Genomic DNA, 19,187 nt, shown 5'->3' on the forward strand with positions numbered 1-19,187 from the left:
CCGTCCCGCCGTATCAACGTGCGTCCACATATCTCGGCGTCCGCGACAGATCCTGGAATCCTGGGGACGCCACGACCTAAGCGGACGCCGCTGACGCCGCGGACAGCGACACAAGCTCTGCCCAGGTGTTAGGCTTGCCGGAAGCCGGCCGCCAGCCTTGCAAAGACGGGAGCAACACAACGGCACGGAGACGACTCCTCTGGACATCTACGGCCGCCTCCGCGAGGGGAGAGTTGACGGCACGTGGGCAACGGCCCGCGAGCAACTGGTGAAGTACGTAAAGGCGGATAGTTCAGGGCCTAGCAGCGAAAAAGTTTTGCTCTTTCTGATTTGCGGGCGGCCGTGAGACGGTGTCCGGGCGTCAGAACTGCTGGTTGGAGCCGCCCGAAGCAGCAGGTGGGAAGCGGGAACAGCGACACTCAAGCACTGCGCTACAAGCCCTACGCAGTCTTGGAAGGCCGTTATTGGGCGAAGAGGTGCGCGGTGATCATGGGATGCACACTATGCTCGCTTTGGGCTGGCACGCTTGGGGCTGCGGCTGTGGAGTGGGTGGGCTGCTGCGATACGACCACCCCCGGGTAGGTGAATGACGCGGGTGGGCTGCCGTGTTTATAGCATGCCGGGACCCTGAACTTTTTTTGGTGTTTCGAGACAGAGACACCATTTGCGATTTTGCAGATATTCCAGGACACTGCACACATCTAGGCCAGAGCTACTCCACGGCAGCTGTACTACGTGATACAGCTCTAAGAGTCTTGTGGGTGCTACCCCAGATCCCTGGCTCTCCAATCGAAGCCCGGTCGTCTATCGCATCGCGCAGCTAACAGCTTCACCCCTCCGCAGACCTCACGTTTGAAAGCTTCGCCATGTCTGAGAAAATCGAAACGCAGCAAGCCCGCGACGAGTCGGACCGGTCGCTATCCCCGCCGCGTCGTGGGAGCTTGACCCAGACGGACAAGGGAACATGGGACCGCCTCTGGCCCGTCATTGCTTGCGGCGCCGGCCTGTTCTCTGATGGCTATCTGAACGGTGTCATCGGCTCCGTCAACACCATGTTGAGCACCATCTATGCGGATGAGTACACAAAGTCGTCGGCCCAGCAGAACGTGTCGTCTATCACTTTCGCTGGAACAGTGGTGGGGATGCTGTTCTTTGGATATACATCTGATCACTATTCCCGCAAGTGGTCCCTATTCACGTGAGCTGCATGCTGCCGGTTACTGGTCTCGAAACTGACAAACGCAGATCTACCATCATTATCCTTCTATTTGCTGCGCTAGGCGCTGGATCCTATGGTGCTGGAGGCAGTGTAGGCGGATTGCTTGCAGCCTTGACAGCTTATCGTTTCTTCCTTGGAATCGGTATTGGAGGTTGGTTATAGTAGCAAACTCCTTACTGCCTGATAAGATGCTAATCCCATTTTAGGGGAGTACCCAGCTGGTAGTGTCGGTTGTGCTGAGAGCACCGGCGAATTGAAATCCGGAACTAGGAACATGTGGTTCATCCTGTTCACGAATGTTCAAATTGATCTCGGTTTCGTGGTCGCTGCCATTGTGCCGATGATAACGGTAAGATTCACATTTCCGACGTTTAAACATCTTCCATGCAATACTAAGACTCGCAGGTCCTTGCGACGACTGAAAAGCATCTTCGAGCAGCATGGCGCATATGCCTTGGCATCGGTGTCCTCCCTCCTCTTTCTCTGCTGTACCTCCGGATCAAGCTCCAGGAACCCGAGGCCTTCAAGCGTGAGACTATGGCCAACACTAAGACTCCCTGGCTTCTCTGCATCAAATTCTACTGGAAGCGTCTTGCCGTCGTGTGCACTATCTGGTTCATCTACGACTTCTCGGTATACGCTTTCGGTATCTACTCGTCGTCCATTTTAGCCAATCTTCTAGGCACAAGCTACCCACTATGGAAGAGCTTCGGCTGGAACGTTTTGCTCAACTTCTTCTACATGCCTGGTTGCATCGCTGGTGCGTTCGTATCAGACAAGTTTGGACCGAGGAAGACTCTAGCAGCAGGAGTTATTGCCCAGGGAATTGTTGGATTTATCATGGCCGGATGTTACGCTTCCCTTAGCAAAAAAGAAAACATTGCAGCCTTCGTCGTTGTCTACGGCATCTTTCTCGCTCTGGGCGAGCTGGGCCCTGGCAACAACATTGGGCTAGTTGCTAGCAAGACCAGTGCGACAAGCATCAGGTATGTAAAATGTCACATACCTTGCTATCGCCCCTTCATTCGTTCATGTCATATACCCTACCCTCTGTCATACTCTGCACCCTTGGGTTCCGATTCCGTCTTTCCCCCGGTCGGGTGTCGAAGCTTAAAATCCACCACGCGTACACAATCGTAGGGAGGCTAACAAATGATGTGCTACAGAGGCCAGTATTACGGCATCGCTGCCGCTATGGGCAAAGTCGGCGCCTTCGTTGGTGGTTACGTCTTCCCCGTCATCCAGAACAATGCGCCCAACCCCACACGCAGAGGCCAGGACCCGTTCTTTGTCGCCAGCGCTCTGGCTATTTTCTCCGGCTGTGTTGCCGTTTTTCTGCTCCCGCATATCGGCCAGGATACGATCGAAGAGGAGGACATCAAGTTCCGGGCGTACCTCGAGTCCAATGGCTACGACGTCACTCAGATGGGTATGCACGCCCTGCTTGCGCCGCCGAGCAATGAACCGGAGCGGGAGAAGGTTTGAGTGCTCGCGAGATGGGCCCAGGGGTTCGTGTGGGATGAGATGAGATGCATGCAGCGAAGCGGATGCTCCTGCGATGCGGGATGAGATCCCGAGAGGGCTGCAACGTAAGCGTCTAGCTTTTTATGCAGCTGTACTCCACGGCTGCTAAATGTGATATGGATATTTTTTTTCCACAGCCGCGTGGCTAGCGTCCAGGTACGGTGCGTGACGAGTGAAATACCCAGCGCTGGCAGACGCCGCGATTGACGAGCCTTGTCCTGATCACGAAGCTTGTCGTGAGCATTATGCGTATAATGGTATCTATTCACATAAATGCGACGCTATCCGCGGCTGAAATGCTTACGATGATCTTGCAAGGCTACCTAAGTCTAGGCCCATCCCTCGTGCTGTGAAATACAGCATGTAAGCGCATCCGGTGAACTAGCGCGGAAAGCAAGCCACGAATCAGCCGCAGAAGTGGGATAATCCGGAAAGTAACGCCTCACGGTACCTTGCTTTTAACAGTTATAGCTCAGCTTTGGTAAGAATCAGTCCAGAAAAGGGCTTCCTCCGTTCTAATCCTAGCTATTACACCTGTGGCTTCAAATCTGCGCTAGTTCACCGGATGCGCCTTGACGCTGTACACTATCAAACCGCGCCCGGAAAATGGGCTCCTTTCACCCTCGCGTGCACTGCGGCGCGCCGCCACACCGTTAAGCCCCAGGTCCTTGCATTTTCCAAGGGCTCCTCCAACCAATAGCGAGGCTGGAGTTGCATTCATGCGGTTTGCGTTTCAGGCCCGTCTGCATGGTGGCGGTTCGATCGACTGCCCTGCGGTGACCTGCACCAGCATGACCCCCAGGCCCCTTCGCTACCGCTATCTCGACAATCACGACAATTGCCGCGATTTTCTTTTTCCAGAGTTCTCGTCTTCGTGCTGGGTATTCAGCTAGGTTTCGCCGACGACAGTGGCAGGATGGAACATGGGGCCTGACTACCGCGGGAGCTATCCCTTAGCCTCTTCTGCTTTTGCCCCTGCTCCCACGCCCCCGAAACACTCCCTGACGATCGTCTATCGAACCTGCGAGGGAAGAAGGCAGGTGAGAGATGTGTTTGCTGCCTGTGGCGTTCCTCGTTGTCACCTTCATTGTTATCCCTACAGATGCGCGCTGATCCATCGGGATGCTCAATCTCGCGTACCTGCAATCGAATCCTTCGAATCTTTCTAGATATGCCACTTCACTCAGACCGCCCTCCTTGCCGCGTATACGCATCTACGGCCAAAGAGAGGCCGCAGGCACGGCGTGTCGTTTAAGCCATGTCCAACGGGCCGGTTTGGCAACCGTTGACTTGGGACCATGCATCCTAGCATTTTCCGTCTCTGCCGGCGTCGAACCTCAAACAGTGCAGCGCGGACGAAAGCAGGAGCCAGACGAGCCGATCTGCCCCCCTCTGCTCTGCTGGGACGACCCGCATTACTCGAGCGACGCCACACGTGCCGCAATCTGCCAATTGAACTGTTGGAGCGGTGGCCCAAAGCAAGTCCACCCATCCCCAGAGCGGCCCTCCAGGTTTCAACGACGCTGGTCGAGCTCGTGCTCCAGCAACCATCCCAACTGCATTCGAACGTCAACTAGCGGAGAATAGCGTATTCTAGTAGCCTTGCGCATCCTGGCATGTTCCACGCTGGATTTCGACCCCAGTAATCCCACGGTTTACACCTTGTCGCTCCCAAGCCACCAGCACCATTGGATTGGCTTCCAAGGTAAATCGCCGCTCAAAATGTCCCCCAGGCCCCGATGGCTCCCACACCTCTCCCTTTGTGTGACCATCGTGGCACTTCCCCCATACTTTACCCCCTCTTTTTTCTTTTCAGACGTCGTCTCAGCAGGCTATCTAGCATATTCTATACCCCAGACCTGTTTCTCGCCGGTACTTCCCATTCACGAATTGGACCACTACAAGCTGGGGTAGATCACGCGCGGCGTACCCAGGCCATGTCGAGCTAGAAATAAAGCTTGGTTCTAACCCGCTGTCCCGACTTTGTTCGTCGGCTGAAAATCAGTCGTGCCCATTTTCTTCATATCAGCCACTTTATCCTCGCCACTGATCCACCACGGTCTTGACTTCTCTCACGATCCCTATGAGGGCTCTCCCTCACGCCCAAATACTACCTTCGCCATGTCAACGTCAGAGTATATCCCTGTGTTTAATCGGTCGGAGACCATCTTGTCTACTACGCTTGTCTTTCTTGTAAGGCTAAACTCTTGATCCCGTGTATATGTTCGGTTATTTAACAACACTAGGTTATTGCGTGGATCGCTGTATTCCTTAGGCTATTCGTAAGACTAAGGATCCCGAACAGTCTGGGTTGGGATGACCTCTTCGTTTGCTTTGCCATTGTATGCACCTTTGAATCTTTGGGAGTAACGCTACTAACTAGTGTCAGTCTTCGTGTACTGCTGGCTCAGTAATTGTGTGTCTCCGTAAGTTTGAAGATGAGCAGAAGTCTGCTTCCGTCTGGACTGACGGTTCTCTCCAGAGCCGGGCGCTGGTATGGGCAAGCACATGAAAACATTACCACTCGACAAGCTGGAGCAATACTTCTCCGTATGCCACTTCTTCCCCTATGCCTACCTCTACAAAAAGCATAGCCCACTGACCTCTGCAGTACGTCTTCGCTGCAAACGTAACCTACTGCTCCTCGACAACATTGATCAAGATCGCCATCCTCCAACAATACCTCCGCCTCTTTGAAGGGGCTTCCAACCTCGTTCGACGCATCTGCTATGTTCTCATCGCTGTCACCGGCGCCTGGGGCATCTCATTCTCTCTCGTCGCACTCCTCGGCTGCCACCCCATCCGTGCTAACTGGGAAGCCAAGTACTTCTTAGACCCGAAGCTCAACGCCAAACACTGCATCGCATTCGGCTCCAAGGATGCCGGAACCATATTTCGCACATTCGCCGGGCACGCCTCCTCAAACATGTTCCTCGATGTCCTCGTCCTCCTGACTCCCATGCCCTTTCTTAAAACGCTTAAAATGCAAGGCAAAACACGATGGGGCATCATCGCCCTCTTCGCCATCGGCGCAATGTGCGTGCCCCCCTTCACACCTTTCAAAGTCCGTCCATACTAACACCCTTCCCAGCGTCACTCTCTTCAGCATCGCCCGCCTCGCCGCCCTCGCCACCACCCGGGCAGGCACCTGGCCCGTCTTCGACGTGACCTGGTACGCGCCCCCGATCTTCATCTTCTCCTCCCTCGAGGTCGAAGTCGCCATCCTGTGCGCCTCCATCCCCATCTTCTGGCCCCTCGTTGCCAGCCTCTCCTTCGGCAAGATCCTCGTCGTCAACGAGATCTCGGTGCACTCCGCGCCGCGGGACTCGATCTTGCTCGAGCTGGGGCGCCGCGGCGGCTCTGTGCGCAGCAGCGATGGAGACGTGAAGTCGGAGGGTTTCCATCTGGGTCGGGGGAGGAGATTGAGCGATGGGAGCGAGGGGAAGGGGGAGCTGTTGGAGAGCACGGAGAGCCAGAGTCAGGGGGAGCGGGAGAGGTATTATGCGGATCGGTATGTGGCGGGGTTGGTGGCGCCGGACTGGGGGAATGGAGAAGATGTGAGGAAGAAAGGGGCGCATACGACGACGGTAGAGAGGGCGGAGATGCCGTTTGATCATATTAATGCGATGCAGGATAAATGAGCCTGATGTTGCGGATGGAATAGGAATACAAGCAAAGTTTCTTGGACTTGAGTGTTGAATCGAGGGAGTGGTTTTATGTGAGTGAGTGAGTGAGTAAGGGAGGGAAAGATATGCATCGAATTGATATCGGTAAGCTGGAGAGCTTGCTCATCCTCTTTACGATACATACCCAGTTTCCCTTTTCTTTTCATCTCTCCCTCAACCCCTCATCACATTCCCACTCGCTCCCTCTCGCCAAAAATCACGTGAATATCACGTGTTCTAACACCCATGACCACCTCCGTAACTTCTTTACCACCGCCATCCTCCTTTTTCCCGCCCAAATGCCTTCCACCCCAAACTCAACTTCCCATACAAAGTATATCACCACACCGCTTCAGCCCTTCTAGCCCAACACCAATTCCATCGCCTCGCACCCTAGCACCCAAGACTCAACATCCCTGCACCGCATTTTAGGCCTAATCCCTCCCGCAGCAGGGATGCTCAGTCCCCACCCGCGCTCGGCAGATGAACAGGCTTCCGGGACTTAGACCGGGACGGGATGGGGAGTCACTTGTGGAGGAATCAGGCCACTTGGGTGTGGGGGGTATGATTCGTGTGAGGGAGTGGCGTTTTGGGGGGCGATGGGATGGGCGCATGGGGTTGCTTGCGCAGATGCTTGGTTATATTATGCAGCGACTGCCTTGGTTGAGGGATCGGTCGGACTGTATCATCTAATTTAGTCCACGACTACTGTTGTGCGGTCATGCACTTGTGCTTTATTATGAACATATCTGCGTTCATGCGGTTCTGGGGGAAGGGAATAATGTATCAGTATGTAATGCAGGTTAATGAGATGATGGAGTTTTTTCTGACGGGGGAGATAGGATGGCGAGGCGATACGAAGTAGTGGAAGATAGTCAAGCGGCCGCATGAGGGACGGAGCGGGGAAATACTCCTATCGGTCCGACATGTAGCCACATTGAAGTTCTAGAATCTATCCAATCTTCTGAAAGGGGCTTCTAGAACAACGTGCTGTTCCATGTCGAAACTTGTGTCTCTCTACAAAAGGGGAGGATTTCACGGATTCAATGGATGCTGCATCTGATGGATTCGTAGGCTCGTAGGACTCGCGTCGTTACTGATACCACTCTTTCACATCCATTGTCGAGACGGCTTCTCCGTCTTTCTGTTTCTGCAGCGCTTCTGGCGGCTACTAAATAGATTTGAGGGTTCGGGCCTCTCAAAACCAACACTTTCAAGGTTTCCAGTGGGACGGAGAAGGTGTGGGTGTGATATAATGGGACGATAGGTGATGAGAGACAATAGGTGCATCGGTGAGATGATGTAGTGTTTGTGACGGACGGGCATAGAACGATGTGGGATTGCTTCAGTGAGAGAAAACTCGACGGACATACAAAGGTAGGGTAGAAAGACAAGCTAAACAGCAAGAAAAGAAACGAATAGAACACCTTGTCGAGCTTCTAAATTGGAGTTGAATGAGCTGTTATTTCTTGCTATTCGATATACAAAGTTCCTTTTCTCTCAGGTCTAGAACCACGAGGCTTTTGTATACATACTCATGAGGGTCTCTAGTATACGCACTAAGACGAAGCCAGAGAAACGGGCAAATGTGGGGGACGACTGTGAGCGTCTGCACGATATCGACTAGTACCCAGCGGAGTTTTAGGCCCACGATTGAAAGAATAATGATCCAGGCTCAAAGTTCTGCATTGAGAGTCGACTTTATCGAAGTACATACAAGACAACTCTGCAAAAGACACATCTATTTCGTGGATGGGCCTGTCGCGGCTACTAGCTATGAAGGAGACTTGTAAGCTCAGCGAGTTGTGTTGACTGGTATATAGCGGATCATTCACCATCATGGAGATGGTATCTTCGACGTCCATCTTCCGACTTCGACATCCAACTTCCGACCTCGACAGGCTTCTCTATAATGGTCAGCACAGCAGCACACTTCTCTTCATCGTCCCCATTCCCTATGCCACCTTTTCCGCCTTGGAGAATATGGCATGGAGATCCTTTCCGACCCTCAAGAAGCTGCGATCGTAGAGTGAGTAGAATTTATCATAGGAGGTCCGGCAGCTAAGGGATCTTTGCCAGTATCGTCTTCGTGCATGGGTTGACCGGCAGTCGCCGAAGTACATGGACGTATCATCCCGGCGTTCCAGACGAGGAGTGCTTTTGGCCCAGGGACATTCTCCCGCACTCCCAAGACGTCCAGCGCATCAACCATATATCTGCCTCTACGTGTGGCATCTTGTTCATGGGAACGCCGCATCAAGGCGCGCCTTCAGCTGATATGGCAAGCATCTTCGTACGATTCGTCAACATTGCCAAGGTGGTCAACACCAGGATCGTAGGGTGATCTTGGGAGGAAGGGAACACACCTGGAGGACATCCGAAAAAGATTCGACCTGTACTTGGCTGAGCGTGAGCAAGCCTCGAGTTCCATCCACGTCGCGTGTTGTTTCGAGCAGAATGCCGACGTGGCCCTGCGAGACAAAGTAAGAGTGTATTGAGAATCATGAGATATCGGTCTGACACAGAGCCAGGTTGTTCCCGACGAGTCGGCGATCTTAGACAGATACACGCAAATTGCAATTCATGCCGATCACAAAGGCATGACGAAGTTTGGACATCGGAACGACAACGATTATCAAAGAGTTCTGCAAGAACTCAAGGAATGGGTCAAAGACACCACCGTGAAGTCTGGTGCCGAAAGTCCTAAGGCAAGTCCAATTCATTGGTCTTGAGGAGCAACCAGGCTAAAATCCGACGCAGTTTGCAACGACATCGAATGGCAGCTCCGTGACCCATCAAGGACACAACAAGGAAGGATCCACCGTACTTTACGGTAGCCAGAGCTTCTCCGGCACGACCAGCATAGGTAACCGTGTTCAGCCTCCACGATAGGAAGAGACACTCACATATTCAGGTGGTTAATATTCTCGCGGTTCGAGTTGATCGCCTCCGATCATCCGTCTGGCTGTCGCGCACTAAGATTCTTGCACACGGACTAGGGACCGGACCAGGGGCTTGACTAGGGAGGAAAGCGGAGTTGAATGGCGCACCAGCAATTGAATATGCAGACTAGGAACATCATGTAGCGCATTGAGGGTCTGAAACTTAGTTATCAGTAAATGTATGTGGTATCTAAGCGAAAAGAGTCGAACGAGTATGACCAAACGCCGGATATGTTGCCTTGTTCACATGTACCCGTATCCCATATAGTTCATTCTTCATCGCGTGCTCTTGTTGCTCTTATATTCGTGATCCCATTGCTGCCTCCGCTGCCTCTCGATGGCCCAAGCCTTCTCAGCCGCAACTTGGTCCATCTTCTTGGTCTGTCGTTCAAAGTCAAGACGGCGTTGCAGTTCGTCGCCCGTGTTGTGAGGTTTCAGCATAGGAACAGGGCCTTCGAAATGTAAGTCAGCCTATGTTTCGAAGACGATTTGGGGTAGAAAGTCAGGTACCTCCTTTCCGCGTGGTGGTCTTTGGCTTCCGGAATAGTATGCCCCGCCTGTGGAAATGACGCCGGCGAACCATACTTTCCTCCTCCGTCTCGACCTCCACTTCCACCGGAGGAACACTCTGGAGAGACTCATCAAGAATACCGCTTTCAATATGTTTCTCCGACATGTACGTGTCCGAGACAACCTCGTCGTCTTCGTGCAGGAGCGTTGCCGTCTCTGCTGCTGAAACATAAGCCTCTAGCCATTCCTCTGCCTCGATCAAGCACTTACGCTGCCCCATCTCCTCCTTCAACCCCATCTTCTCATCGACCAGCGACACAGAACTTCTCCCAAAGCTCCCCCTTTGCGCAAACAGGCCCTGCTTCTCCGCCGACTGGCGCACCAGCACCCGTCGCGGTCTCACATCCTCGTTGTCGATATGCGAGCCCCCATTGCGACTACTAACGGCGTTGTTCCTCCCAGTAAAGCAAGAGCTGAAGAGGCACGACATGATGCTGCAGAGTAACAGCGGAATGCAAGCAGATAGGTAGTTGAGGAGGGACAAGAACAAGATGGCTCTATCGGAGAATAGCGAGGCAGATGGCCCGATAAGCAGCATATGGCAGGCGGGCAGTGCATTGATCGGCCGCATCCTTCGCGCACAGCGTCCCTGTCTGGCGGGGTTTGGGAAACGCGATTCAGGGGCTGTCGACGCTGTTATTGGCCGTGTATTTGCGCTGTGCATTGTCCGACGACCCATGCGGGGGGCTTAGCTTCTGCGCCTTGCTGGATATTTGCCATCGTGAGCATGCATGGCTATTCTATGTCTGCCAGTTCAACGTCTTTACCGACTTCATGGTTTGAGACACATCTACTTACCGATTGTATGCTTAGAAGGATATCTTACACGCTTCTAAGTTCTACAGCACAGTCTAGAGATCAAGGATACATCGCGATGGACGGATAACCCAGTTCCTGAACGACACCACACATATTACAGGTCTAGGAGCGGGCCCTCCGTACCATGGCCACCATGTACAAACCACGAATATTCCGCAACTTCTCAAGCGCCTTCACACTCACTTCCAAGAGCTCCGAGCCAGCCGACGTCGAAAGCACCCCAAAGACGAGCAAGCCGAAACAACACCTTCAAGGCTTCCCTAGCCTCAGCGCACTCCTGGCCTCCGATCACGACCTCCAGGTCTTCCGCCGCTTCGACCGCCTTGCTTCTAGAAATCTGCTATACCTGCAAGCTGAGATACTTGATCTTGAAACACGGTTGGACGAGTTGGATGCGGCGGACCTGGAGGTTGCGAATGCAGAAGAGTCGGAATGGATGGAGGTGAAACTGTCAGCCAGATGCTGGGAAGCTTTCGCAGAAAAAGCAGAGAATGGAGAAGAAAGAGAGGTTGAAAGAATGAAATTGGTCATGCTGATTCGTGAGAGGATGGCTGAATATCGTGCGTAGCCCTTTGTATCCTGGATGCATGCAAGGGATGCTAACCAAACTCCAAGAGGACGCTCTTATCCGACAAAGCACACTTCTGAACCTCGACAACCCTAACCCAAGAGTTAAGAGCGGTATCATCGGCTGGTTCGAGCAGAATCGACCCCTCGTGGGGCACGGCAGGAACCTCTTCGACGGCAAATCTAAAAACGATATCGTTGCGTTACGGACATCACCTGATCAAGATCGATTGACCATGTTCTTACAAAACCGTCTGGGGTACTTCTTGCGCAACAGAAAGAAAGCAAAAGATAGTCCTGCCGATTGGGATGGCATGCATTACTTCCATGAGACTATCATTGGGCGCATTGTTTCCTTCTTCAGCGTATTCCTCGCAGCATTACTTCTCGTCGGTGCTATTACGAGCTTGTATTTTGTTTCGAGCGCGTCTTCCAGAATGATGCTTCTTGCAGTATTTACGACGATTTTTGCGGCCAGTGTAGGTGTGTTGACGAATTCGAGGAAGGTGGACATTTATGCGGCAACAGCAGCGTAAGTGGGTTGGGAACGCCTGCAACGAGTTATTACTGACCTGGATTTTCTAGGTATGCTGCAGTCTTGGTAGTGTTCATCGGCAACGTGGCGCCTGGGGCAGGTGTACAACCAAACACCTGAACAATCAACTATGAAATGACTCCAAGCCAGACCAAGTGTTACACATCCGGAGGTGGACCGATGTGATACTCCATCATGCAGCTTCCATGGAGCAACGGGGTGATTTCGACGCCATACGCCACAGTCCTTGGGCAGCCTCCCAGATCAGACCCGGAAGAGCTTATGAAGAGATGGTCGATGTGAATCAGACTGCGGGCGAAAGCCTTTTTCGATCCTGACAGCGCGACCGAGGTGAATTCAGAGGTCTAGGTCAAACGTCCTCAGGCAACGGTGTTGTTCCTAATATCTGTGCTGGCTCCTCCCATCACTTCACCACGCCCGATTTCAACCCACACGACGCCACTATTCCGCTCCCACCTGCAAATCACAACCTTGATCCGGGCATAGCTATCCTTATTCACAGCTGCGGAAAGCCGACAATCCCCTATCCAAGCCTCCAGCCACCTCGGTCAACATGTGCCGATACAGAGCCCTCATCTGGTCCTGCGGCCACTCGCGCACTTTCCGTCTCTCCACCTGCAGAGGCACGAAGCAGACCTGGCGCCGATTCGGCCACGAACTTCGACGCCGAGTTGACTGCCGCGAGGAGGCGGCCGAAATCAGCCTCCGCCTGTCAAAGCCTTGCAAAGACTGCCGCCGAGCCGAGCTCCTCGCCGACATCGAGGCCCAGTGGGCGCAAAGTAGGCTCTTCGCCGACGAGCTCTACCTCAGGTACGTGAATTACTTTACTTTCCTTCTCAAATTGCCTTCCTCTTATATCAGTGTGGCTGACCTCAATGTGATTTTATATAGATGCATGGAAGCGGATGCCCTTAACGTGGTTGACGACGCTGACATGGACTGGTTCAAATTGTGTGGCAGTGAAAGGGAAAAGTACCGACACCGCTGCGTCCGCGTCCGAAATTGGATCACTGCCCGTGAGCATCGTTTGCCTGGCCTGAGGTCCTCCCCTGCCTGGACGAAGTGTGCAATAGCATCGCCACTCGCGCGTGATTTGGAGGGAAATCCGGCGTGGGACGAGAAGATTCCGATTAAAAGGCGTGTGCGGGCGCATCTGGTGGAATAGGGTAGGGTGCTTCGTGGACTAGAAAGGGTGGGAATTTCCGTGCTGTGGGTGGTGCAATTTGGCGTGTTGTTTGGAAAGGGAAGGTCGAGACTTTGATTCAAGACGTACTCGCGGTGTAGATTGGTTGGGCATTACTATCGGAGGGCGTAAGAGTAAAATTTGGTAGAGGTTTGGCGCTTTGTGGAGTACGACAAGACATCGACGGCTATATTATTAAAAGGTTCACGTCGGGCGCTTGATATTGAGCCTGCGTTGTATTACATTCATAGATCCCTTAGATTTCAGGCTCTATTATGTGACTGAGATTATGTACTGCAAATCAGAAGCTAATGTTCAGGTAAGTTCCATCCCCTTCACATAGTTAAAGCGCTTTAATATATCTAGACCACCAGCAAAGTCATCCCTCTGATTCAGCCTCACGCAGACTTTACATCCTCCTTCCCCTTGATATCGCCCCCCGATTCCTTCTCCAACCTCTCTGCCCTGTCTTCCCGACCCTCGCTTGCCGGATCATAATATGCTAAACACAATGTCAGTAGTGGCTCGAATCACTATCAGCCTCCGCAAAACCACTTACGTTTCTCCCCAAACACCGTCGTCCTAATCCCCCTCCTCGTCCCAGGCGCATATTTCCCCGGAATCACACGATGAATCGTACACCTATTATCCCACATAGCCACCGACCCAACCTCCCACTTCCAGCGCACAAGATGATCGTCCGCAGAGTGAATATGATGGAGCGCGAAGTCAAGAAGTTTATCTGCCACCCCACAAATCAGCATAAACCCAGTTGCAGCCCGCTCAACCCCCCCCCCCCCCAAAACTTACCAGACTCCAGCTTCTTCAGCTCCGCAAACCCCGTCACAAACCCCTCATTCACGTTCCACGCCTTCAGCCCCGTGACCGGATGCGTCCGCACGCTCGGATGATGGCTATCCCGCGGCGCCCTCCGCGGCCCGTTCCCCCACAGATCGAGGATGGTGTCGTACTGCAGCCGGCTCGTGTGCACGGCGTGCAGGCCCTCGAAAAGCCGCTTGTAGACCGGCGACAGCGCGTCGTAGAGCCCGTACTGCGACACCCACGCTGTGTCGCCGCCGACGGGCGGGTGCTCTTCCATGCGCAGCATGCTGTAGGAAGGTGGGTTGAGCTCGAAAGAGGTGTCGGCGTGCCAGCCGGCGGACGGCCAGGGCGTGTGGTTCAGCAGGTCGCGGTGGTCGGTAGAGCTGCCGCGGATGACGAGGTGTTTGGTCTCTTTTTGGGCGGGGTGGACGTCGAGGATGCCTGTTTCGAGAGGGTGGGTGTCAGTTCTGGGGATTCTGGGCTGTGGCTGATGGGGAAGAGGGTGTGAGAGGGGGGAGTACCATAATGGCCGAATAGCTCTTCTTGCTTTGCGGTTGTTAGGTCTTGGTCGCGGAAGAAGACGACGCCGCGTTCGTTTACGAGGAGGGCGAGTTCGTCGAGTTGAGATGGGGTGAGCTGGGAGAGCTGGACGCCTTCCAGTACGCTGCCGATGCTCTCGGTAAGATCGATTTGTTTGGCTACGGAAAGGAGGTTTGGTTTCAAGGGGTCGGCGAAGTGGGCGCGGTCTTTTGGGGGGTCGAATTCCTTGTGTGGTGGGTCGGGGGGATGCCAGTCTTTGATTTTGGGGTTGAAGTTCTAAGACTAATCAGTGTTCTACGTATTGAAGAAGGGGACTTGCTGCGTACTGGATGCAGCACTGTAGGACGACCAGAATCTGGATCAATGTGTTTGAAAGCTTCGAGGGTGGCCATAGCGAAGACAGCGAGTAGGCTCACAATTATCAAAACGAATGCCAGCTGCTTCGGGAAGTGAGGGATCTATATGCACTACACCAACCACCCCACCGGTTCTCTGCCGAGTTCCGGCACCGTGGATAGGGTGTGGGTGTTTGATTCGCGCTATATGCATGATGTGATAGGACTCCGCCATTACATCTTGCAACCCCACTCTGGACCCTCCAGATAGAAAGCATTAATAGCATCATAACGGAACCTTGATAGGAAGACATAGCTCGCGTTTCGCATACCCCGCTATACTGCGGAAGGGACATGTGGTAAGCGAGAGCTTGATCCGACGTCGTCATATGTATGGGGATGGCGACATCATGACCCTTGTTACTTCGCTATGTTGAACTACCCGTTTTGCGGTAGTGATTGCGATGAGGTGGAATTTCTTGTACACTTGTATTTTGATTAGGTATAAAAACATGTGTAAATTGAAGTAATGGAGGTGCTGATCTGAGGGATGTGTAAACTTGTTCGGAGTATATTGGAGATGGTTACTGGGGGTGTCTGAGCACGAAACCGCCAAACGCGTCGAGCATCGATGAAAGTTAATGATATGACATATTGCAACAACATGAAAAAACCAGCATTAATAAGGACGACTCACTGTTAAGGGATTGCCGTCTGCAAAGTTGCTGTTGCGAAGCACCTAGTGGAAAGATCTTGATTAGAAGGTGATTTTGACATGTTGTGAAAGAGAAACCTGACTATCTGCACCTCCCTGGAGTTCTATTTTTGAGACTTACGAAGACTTTCCCTAGCAGCCGCGATAACTTTATAAATATTTAATTGTCAGCTAACATTAAAGTGTCTTAGTGAGAGTGAGCAACTTATCATCTTGCATATTAGGAGAACTAAGTTATTTAAATTCATTTAAGAGAGTCAAAACTTTGACCCAGTCCTTTTGGTACTCCGTTACTCGTGAACACATTTACGAGCCCATGAAAGCGTTTGGTATCTCATCATATCTCTCCTCCCTGAGACGCCTACAAGATCATCATGCCCGCCCCGAGCACGGCAGCCGCAACTACACCACCAGCACTCGAGTAAGCCAGATTGGCCGCAGCACCCGTGCTTGTCGCAGCAGCACCACCTGTGGCAGTCCCCGAGGGGCTCTGAGCAGCCGTAGCATCCGCATTGAGAATACCGACACCGCCGACAGCAGTCGAATTTGTGCATTGGTCATCCGCGAGCAGAGCAGCCGTCGCGCTGAACTTGATATCCGCGCACTGTTGCACCGCATTAGCCATGCTCGAGCAACCAAAGCTCGTCCAATAAAAGCAACTTCGTTCCGTTTCTCAGGTTGACGTAATAGTTGAATTCTCCAAAATGCAACTCACATTATAAAGGGCCGCCCCTGTCGTGCTGATCTGGATAATTTGCAGAGACGCCTCCAATCCCTCCGCACTGCTCGCATCCAGACCCGCCGCCGCTAGACCGGCAGCTAGGTTTGCCTTGCCAGTCTCCTTTAGGCAGAACGTGCCATTGCCGGTCTGGTTGAAGTGGTCGACGAGGCTGATGTTGAAGGCGGAAACGTTGGTTCCGATTCCCAGGTTCACGTAGGTAAGCGCCCAGTGGTGGCCGGCATGGAGACGCAGCGAGCCGCCTTCGTGGGACCAGGCGGTGCGGTTGTTGATATCAGTGGTTTCAGAGACGTTGGCGCCTACATTGATCAGTACAGAGTCTCCCAGATTTTGGGGAATCTTACACGGAAATATCCATTGAGAAGCCGTTGGTGCGAAAGAGGAGCCGCGCCAGTATGGGTACTCGACCGTGAAGTGAGCCGAGGCAAGTTGAATGACTGTAGAGAAGAGGGGGAGAAAGGTACAGGTAGAGAAATGCATCTTGGCACAGTCGTTCGCTGAAGCTTTCGATGAAAGGATAGTAGATCTGCGAGCTGAGGCTTAGGCAAAGAAGCTTCAGCGAGATCGGGACGTCAATTGCTCTTTATAAGTCGAATGTAGGGGAGCTTAGAGGGGAGCTCGGAGCTTGGACTGCAAAAATTCAGGTAGGAAACAGATCGGTAGCCTGCAGGTCCCGCCACAGACAGCGGAATAGCTTGGCAACTTCGGAGGACCTTGAAGAGGGCCACCTAAATCACACACGCCTTATTATGAGCCAATAGTATTGCGACGAAGTGTGTAAAATAGATATGGTTCCGCACATTACCAGCGCAAATGTGCTCATATCGACTTGGCGCCAAGAGAGCGGAATAGAAGGCTGGAAACGAGACCGGAAAGGCATGAGGGAAGCGAATCAAAGAGAACAAAGTGAAGTAAACCTTACAAAATGTAGATGTCTTTATGTCTGGTGATCAGAATCTATTGGCTAGAGAAAGGTCTAGTAAGAAAGGTACAGTACTCTATACGGACTCTAGTTGGCGGATAGACCCTATTTGATACCACTTGCATGTGATACCAGTAGTCTAGTACTCATCTTTAAATACCATGCATTGTTGTTCACCGGCATCGTCGACCCAAGCTCTAAACATACCTCCACAATTAAAGTCGGCAACGATACTTCCGTGCGTCCCCACCAATTCGATGCCTATTATACCTCCTTCACCTTCTCCTGTCTTACCCCAGCGGTCTCCGGCAGACTTCTGCAACTCACCTCCAGACCCAGCTACTTGGCTGACAGCTTTCGAAAGAGCAGTGTTTGGACTTGAGAATCGAGATATTGCTGCTGCTGTTCGGACAGCATTGACCCGAAGGAAGGAATCGCCATTTCCCGTCCCAGACATAGCAACAGCATGACGTTGGGATGAATGTTGTTGCTCGGTAGACTTATTGTCGGAAGTTGATGCTTGCACTTGGGGTTGCCTCAGAGCTGTGGACGGGAGGCAGTCCGATATCAGAGCTGGAGTATCACCTCGCGAAAGTTTATCGAAAGATGACGTGGACGAAGATGGTGTAGGTAATGACTGGTAGAGCATTTGAGATTTCGAAACCTCTTCAAACCATTCTTCAGCCCAGTAGCCAGCACCAAGGGTCGGTGTGTCACCGATACGTCCGGGTAACTTGTTAGTTAGACCGCCAGTAGAGGTCGCTACGCAGAGGGTCCCGAAACTATCGAGAACGACCGCACCAACAGTTCCTTGAGGCAGGTATTCCTTTCCATCCCACGAAGGGTCGCCTGTAGCCCCCAACCCTGCGGTTGGCGCTTCGCTTCCATTGTTAGAAAGCGGAAATGGATCCTGGAATTGAGCAATTGCTGAACCGAGCTCCCGTTCAGCCTCCAATCCCCTTCGGTGTTCATCCCATCTCTTCTGCGTAAAGAAGTAGTCAGGCGTGACTATATCAAGTCCCCATTCTTCAGCCAATCCCTCCAGGTACTCTCCGGAAAGCTGGCAATGCCCCTGCGCACCGCCGCCACCTCCAGTATCGCCTTGCACTAGAAACTCGCGTGCAAGCTTGATTGGGTTCTTGACATGCTTGAGAAGCATACACCCGACCCCGCGCTTCCGCTTCCCGTCCGAAACCATGATACTGGATTCCAGCTCATTGGTTCCGGCCCGCGTGAAGACAGCCCCTTTACCGGAATTGAAGAGAGGGTCATTTTCTAACAACGAGACTGCAAAAGTAGCCACGTCGAGGGCAGTAGCTCCTGGTTTCTGGAGGGACTCTGAAGCCGATGAAAGGGTAGACAGGAGAGATTTACGATAGGCTTCGTAGGCAGCCGATGTGAGGTTATCACGTGAGATATTTCCAGCGCCGCCATGGATGATTATGCGAGGTTGGATGCTTAACAATCTGGTCGACGACATTTTCCGGTACGGTATGAAGAGAGATCTTCTGAAAGTGACGATGCAGGGAGTATGAAAGACGAATTACCTGAAGATAACGAGATCTTGGGAGGTGTAAAATCAAGCAATAGCTGCGGTGACAGTGCGATGATGAACGATGTATGAGTCCAATTGCTGTGCCACAGCAGCCTCTATTTCTATGATGGCGGTGCTGTCACGAGTGGTGAACGTGATGGTGGTTTTAAGAGGAACGGGATACCTGGGACCTCCGAGTGATTAGATCTAGATGCCAAGACCGAGCTCTTCGGATCAAAAGGCTCCGGTCTCCGGAAGTATTGGCCCAAGGTACACTCCAATAGAATACACACACACAAGGAAGACACTTTGAAGACTATAGTAAGTTTGGACGTAGCTATTTATCAGTATACCCATAAGATTTCAGCATAGGCCCAAACATTGCAGCGAGGAAAGGAGCCGGTCAAGTCAAGCAACCAGGTACCGCCGGCAGCAATCAGCCGCTCGTGCTTCCCCACGAAATCTGTCTGGGGAAAAGAGGCCGCTGCTAGCCGCGCTCTTGCCGACGAGGCCCAAGGTGTGGAATAACTTCGCT

The 19,187-nt window shown here is 52.7% G+C and overlaps 10 protein-coding genes across 10 annotated transcripts; 6 read left to right on the forward strand and 4 right to left on the reverse strand.

Annotated features, from left to right (window-relative positions):
- The first annotated feature begins 676 nt into the window (after positions 1–676).
- On the forward strand, positions 677–3,064 carry BDZ99DRAFT_511576 (MFS general substrate transporter). The gene is made up of 5 exons (XM_033724555.1): positions 677–1,198; positions 1,246–1,370; positions 1,426–1,568; positions 1,625–2,205; positions 2,386–3,064. Exons 1-5 carry the CDS (start codon positions 867–869, stop codon positions 2,702–2,704), a joined length of 1,500 nt encoding a protein of 499 aa, XP_033571632.1. The 5' UTR covers positions 677–866; the 3' UTR covers positions 2,705–3,064.
- Positions 3,065–4,542: 1,478 nt separating this feature from the next.
- On the forward strand, positions 4,543–6,479 carry BDZ99DRAFT_425517 (uncharacterized protein). The gene is made up of 6 exons (XM_033717092.1): positions 4,543–4,936; positions 4,990–5,085; positions 5,133–5,169; positions 5,226–5,293; positions 5,355–5,779; positions 5,835–6,479. Exons 1-6 carry the CDS (start codon positions 4,865–4,867, stop codon positions 6,382–6,384), a joined length of 1,248 nt encoding a protein of 415 aa, XP_033571633.1. The 5' UTR covers positions 4,543–4,864; the 3' UTR covers positions 6,385–6,479.
- Positions 6,332–7,111, forward strand: BDZ99DRAFT_467354 (uncharacterized protein). The gene has a single exon (XM_033721003.1). The coding sequence runs from the start codon at positions 6,655–6,657 to the stop codon at positions 6,838–6,840; it is 186 nt and encodes a 61-aa protein (XP_033571634.1). The 5' UTR covers positions 6,332–6,654; the 3' UTR covers positions 6,841–7,111.
- Positions 7,112–8,247: 1,136 nt separating this feature from the next.
- BDZ99DRAFT_525501 (uncharacterized protein) lies at positions 8,248–9,140 on the forward strand (the record flags this gene model as incomplete). Its single annotated transcript, XM_033726002.1, has 4 exons — positions 8,248–8,432; positions 8,488–8,701; positions 8,748–8,891; positions 8,940–9,140. 4 exons carry the CDS (start codon positions 8,248–8,250, stop codon positions 9,138–9,140), a joined length of 744 nt encoding a protein of 247 aa, XP_033571635.1.
- Positions 9,141–9,626: 486 nt separating this feature from the next.
- Positions 9,627–10,350, reverse strand: BDZ99DRAFT_525502 (uncharacterized protein; the record flags this gene model as incomplete). The annotated part of the gene is made up of 3 exons (XM_033726003.1): positions 9,627–9,802; positions 9,861–10,079; positions 10,131–10,350. 3 exons carry the CDS (start codon positions 10,348–10,350, stop codon positions 9,627–9,629), a joined length of 615 nt encoding a protein of 204 aa, XP_033571636.1.
- A 433-nt stretch (positions 10,351–10,783) lies between these two features.
- Positions 10,784–12,188, forward strand: BDZ99DRAFT_150244 (uncharacterized protein). Its single transcript, XM_033712771.1, has 3 exons — positions 10,784–11,299; positions 11,355–11,838; positions 11,892–12,188. The coding sequence occupies exons 1-3, from the start codon at positions 10,864–10,866 to the stop codon at positions 11,959–11,961; spliced, it is 990 nt and encodes a 329-aa protein (XP_033571637.1). The 5' UTR covers positions 10,784–10,863; the 3' UTR covers positions 11,962–12,188.
- On the forward strand, positions 12,189–13,304 carry BDZ99DRAFT_150245 (uncharacterized protein). Its single transcript, XM_033712772.1, has 2 exons — positions 12,189–12,672; positions 12,754–13,304. The coding sequence occupies exons 1-2, from the start codon at positions 12,416–12,418 to the stop codon at positions 13,025–13,027; spliced, it is 531 nt and encodes a 176-aa protein (XP_033571638.1). The 5' UTR covers positions 12,189–12,415; the 3' UTR covers positions 13,028–13,304.
- Positions 13,230–15,203, reverse strand: BDZ99DRAFT_150126 (alpha-ketoglutarate-dependent sulfonate dioxygenase). Its single transcript, XM_033712770.1, has 5 exons — positions 14,734–15,203; positions 14,389–14,683; positions 13,856–14,308; positions 13,605–13,787; positions 13,230–13,547 (listed from the first exon to the last, which is right to left on the reverse strand). The coding sequence occupies exons 1-5, from the start codon at positions 14,797–14,799 to the stop codon at positions 13,444–13,446; spliced, it is 1,101 nt and encodes a 366-aa protein (XP_033571639.1). The 5' UTR covers positions 14,800–15,203; the 3' UTR covers positions 13,230–13,443.
- Positions 15,204–15,818: 615 nt separating this feature from the next.
- On the reverse strand, positions 15,819–16,676 carry BDZ99DRAFT_397594 (uncharacterized protein; the record flags this gene model as incomplete). Its single annotated transcript, XM_033716055.1, has 3 exons — positions 15,819–16,061; positions 16,173–16,495; positions 16,541–16,676. The coding sequence occupies 3 exons, from the start codon at positions 16,674–16,676 to the stop codon at positions 15,819–15,821; spliced, it is 702 nt and encodes a 233-aa protein (XP_033571640.1).
- A 472-nt stretch (positions 16,677–17,148) lies between these two features.
- BDZ99DRAFT_467361 (L-asparaginase precursor) lies at positions 17,149–19,021 on the reverse strand. The gene has a single exon (XM_033721004.1). The coding sequence runs from the start codon at positions 18,596–18,598 to the stop codon at positions 17,258–17,260; it is 1,341 nt and encodes a 446-aa protein (XP_033571641.1). The 5' UTR covers positions 18,599–19,021; the 3' UTR covers positions 17,149–17,257.
- Positions 19,022–19,187: the final 166 nt, after the last annotated feature.

The sequence above is a fragment of the Mytilinidion resinicola genome (genome assembly GCF_010093595.1).
Source record: "Mytilinidion resinicola strain CBS 304.34 unplaced genomic scaffold BDZ99scaffold_21, whole genome shotgun sequence".
NCBI classification, from domain to species: Eukaryota; Fungi; Ascomycota; class Dothideomycetes; order Mytilinidiales; family Mytilinidiaceae; genus Mytilinidion; species Mytilinidion resinicola.

Excerpts from the sequence above, each read along its gene's own strand:
- BDZ99DRAFT_511576 (XM_033724555.1), top strand. The coding sequence starts at position 867 with ATGTCTGAGAAAATCGAAACGCAGCAAGCCCGCGACGAGTCGGACCGG. Across the intron at positions 1,199-1,245 it reads CGCAAGTGGTCCCTATTCAC|ATCTACCATCATTATCCTTC; the intron begins GTGAGCTGCATG and ends TGACAAACGCAG. Across the intron at positions 1,371-1,425 it reads CCTTGGAATCGGTATTGGAG|GGGAGTACCCAGCTGGTAGT; the intron begins GTTGGTTATAGT and ends ATCCCATTTTAG.
- BDZ99DRAFT_425517 (XM_033717092.1), top strand. The coding sequence starts at position 4,865 with ATGTCAACGTCAGAGTATATCCCTGTGTTTAATCGGTCGGAGACCATC. Across the intron at positions 5,086-5,132 it reads TCTTCGTTTGCTTTGCCATT|TCTTCGTGTACTGCTGGCTC; the intron begins GTATGCACCTTT and ends AACTAGTGTCAG. Across the intron at positions 5,294-5,354 it reads AGCTGGAGCAATACTTCTCC|TACGTCTTCGCTGCAAACGT; the intron begins GTATGCCACTTC and ends TGACCTCTGCAG.
- BDZ99DRAFT_467354 (XM_033721003.1), top strand. The coding sequence starts at position 6,655 with ATGACCACCTCCGTAACTTCTTTACCACCGCCATCCTCCTTTTTCCCG.
- BDZ99DRAFT_150244 (XM_033712771.1), top strand. The coding sequence starts at position 10,864 with ATGGCCACCATGTACAAACCACGAATATTCCGCAACTTCTCAAGCGCC. Across the intron at positions 11,300-11,354 it reads TGAGAGGATGGCTGAATATC|AGGACGCTCTTATCCGACAA; the intron begins GTGCGTAGCCCT and ends CCAAACTCCAAG. Across the intron at positions 11,839-11,891 it reads ATTTATGCGGCAACAGCAGC|GTATGCTGCAGTCTTGGTAG; the intron begins GTAAGTGGGTTG and ends TGGATTTTCTAG.
- BDZ99DRAFT_150245 (XM_033712772.1), top strand. The coding sequence starts at position 12,416 with ATGTGCCGATACAGAGCCCTCATCTGGTCCTGCGGCCACTCGCGCACT. Across the intron at positions 12,673-12,753 it reads GCCGACGAGCTCTACCTCAG|ATGCATGGAAGCGGATGCCC; the intron begins GTACGTGAATTA and ends GATTTTATATAG.
- BDZ99DRAFT_150126 (XM_033712770.1), bottom strand. The coding sequence starts at position 14,799 with ATGGCCACCCTCGAAGCTTTCAAACACATTGATCCAGATTCTGGTCGT. Across the intron at positions 13,788-13,855 it reads GCTGAAGAAGCTGGAGTCTG|ATAAACTTCTTGACTTCGCG; the intron begins GTAAGTTTTGGG and ends GTGGGGTGGCAG. Across the intron at positions 13,548-13,604 it reads GACGGTGTTTGGGGAGAAAC|CATATTATGATCCGGCAAGC; the intron begins GTAAGTGGTTTT and ends CATTGTGTTTAG.
- BDZ99DRAFT_467361 (XM_033721004.1), bottom strand. The coding sequence starts at position 18,598 with ATGTCGTCGACCAGATTGTTAAGCATCCAACCTCGCATAATCATCCAT.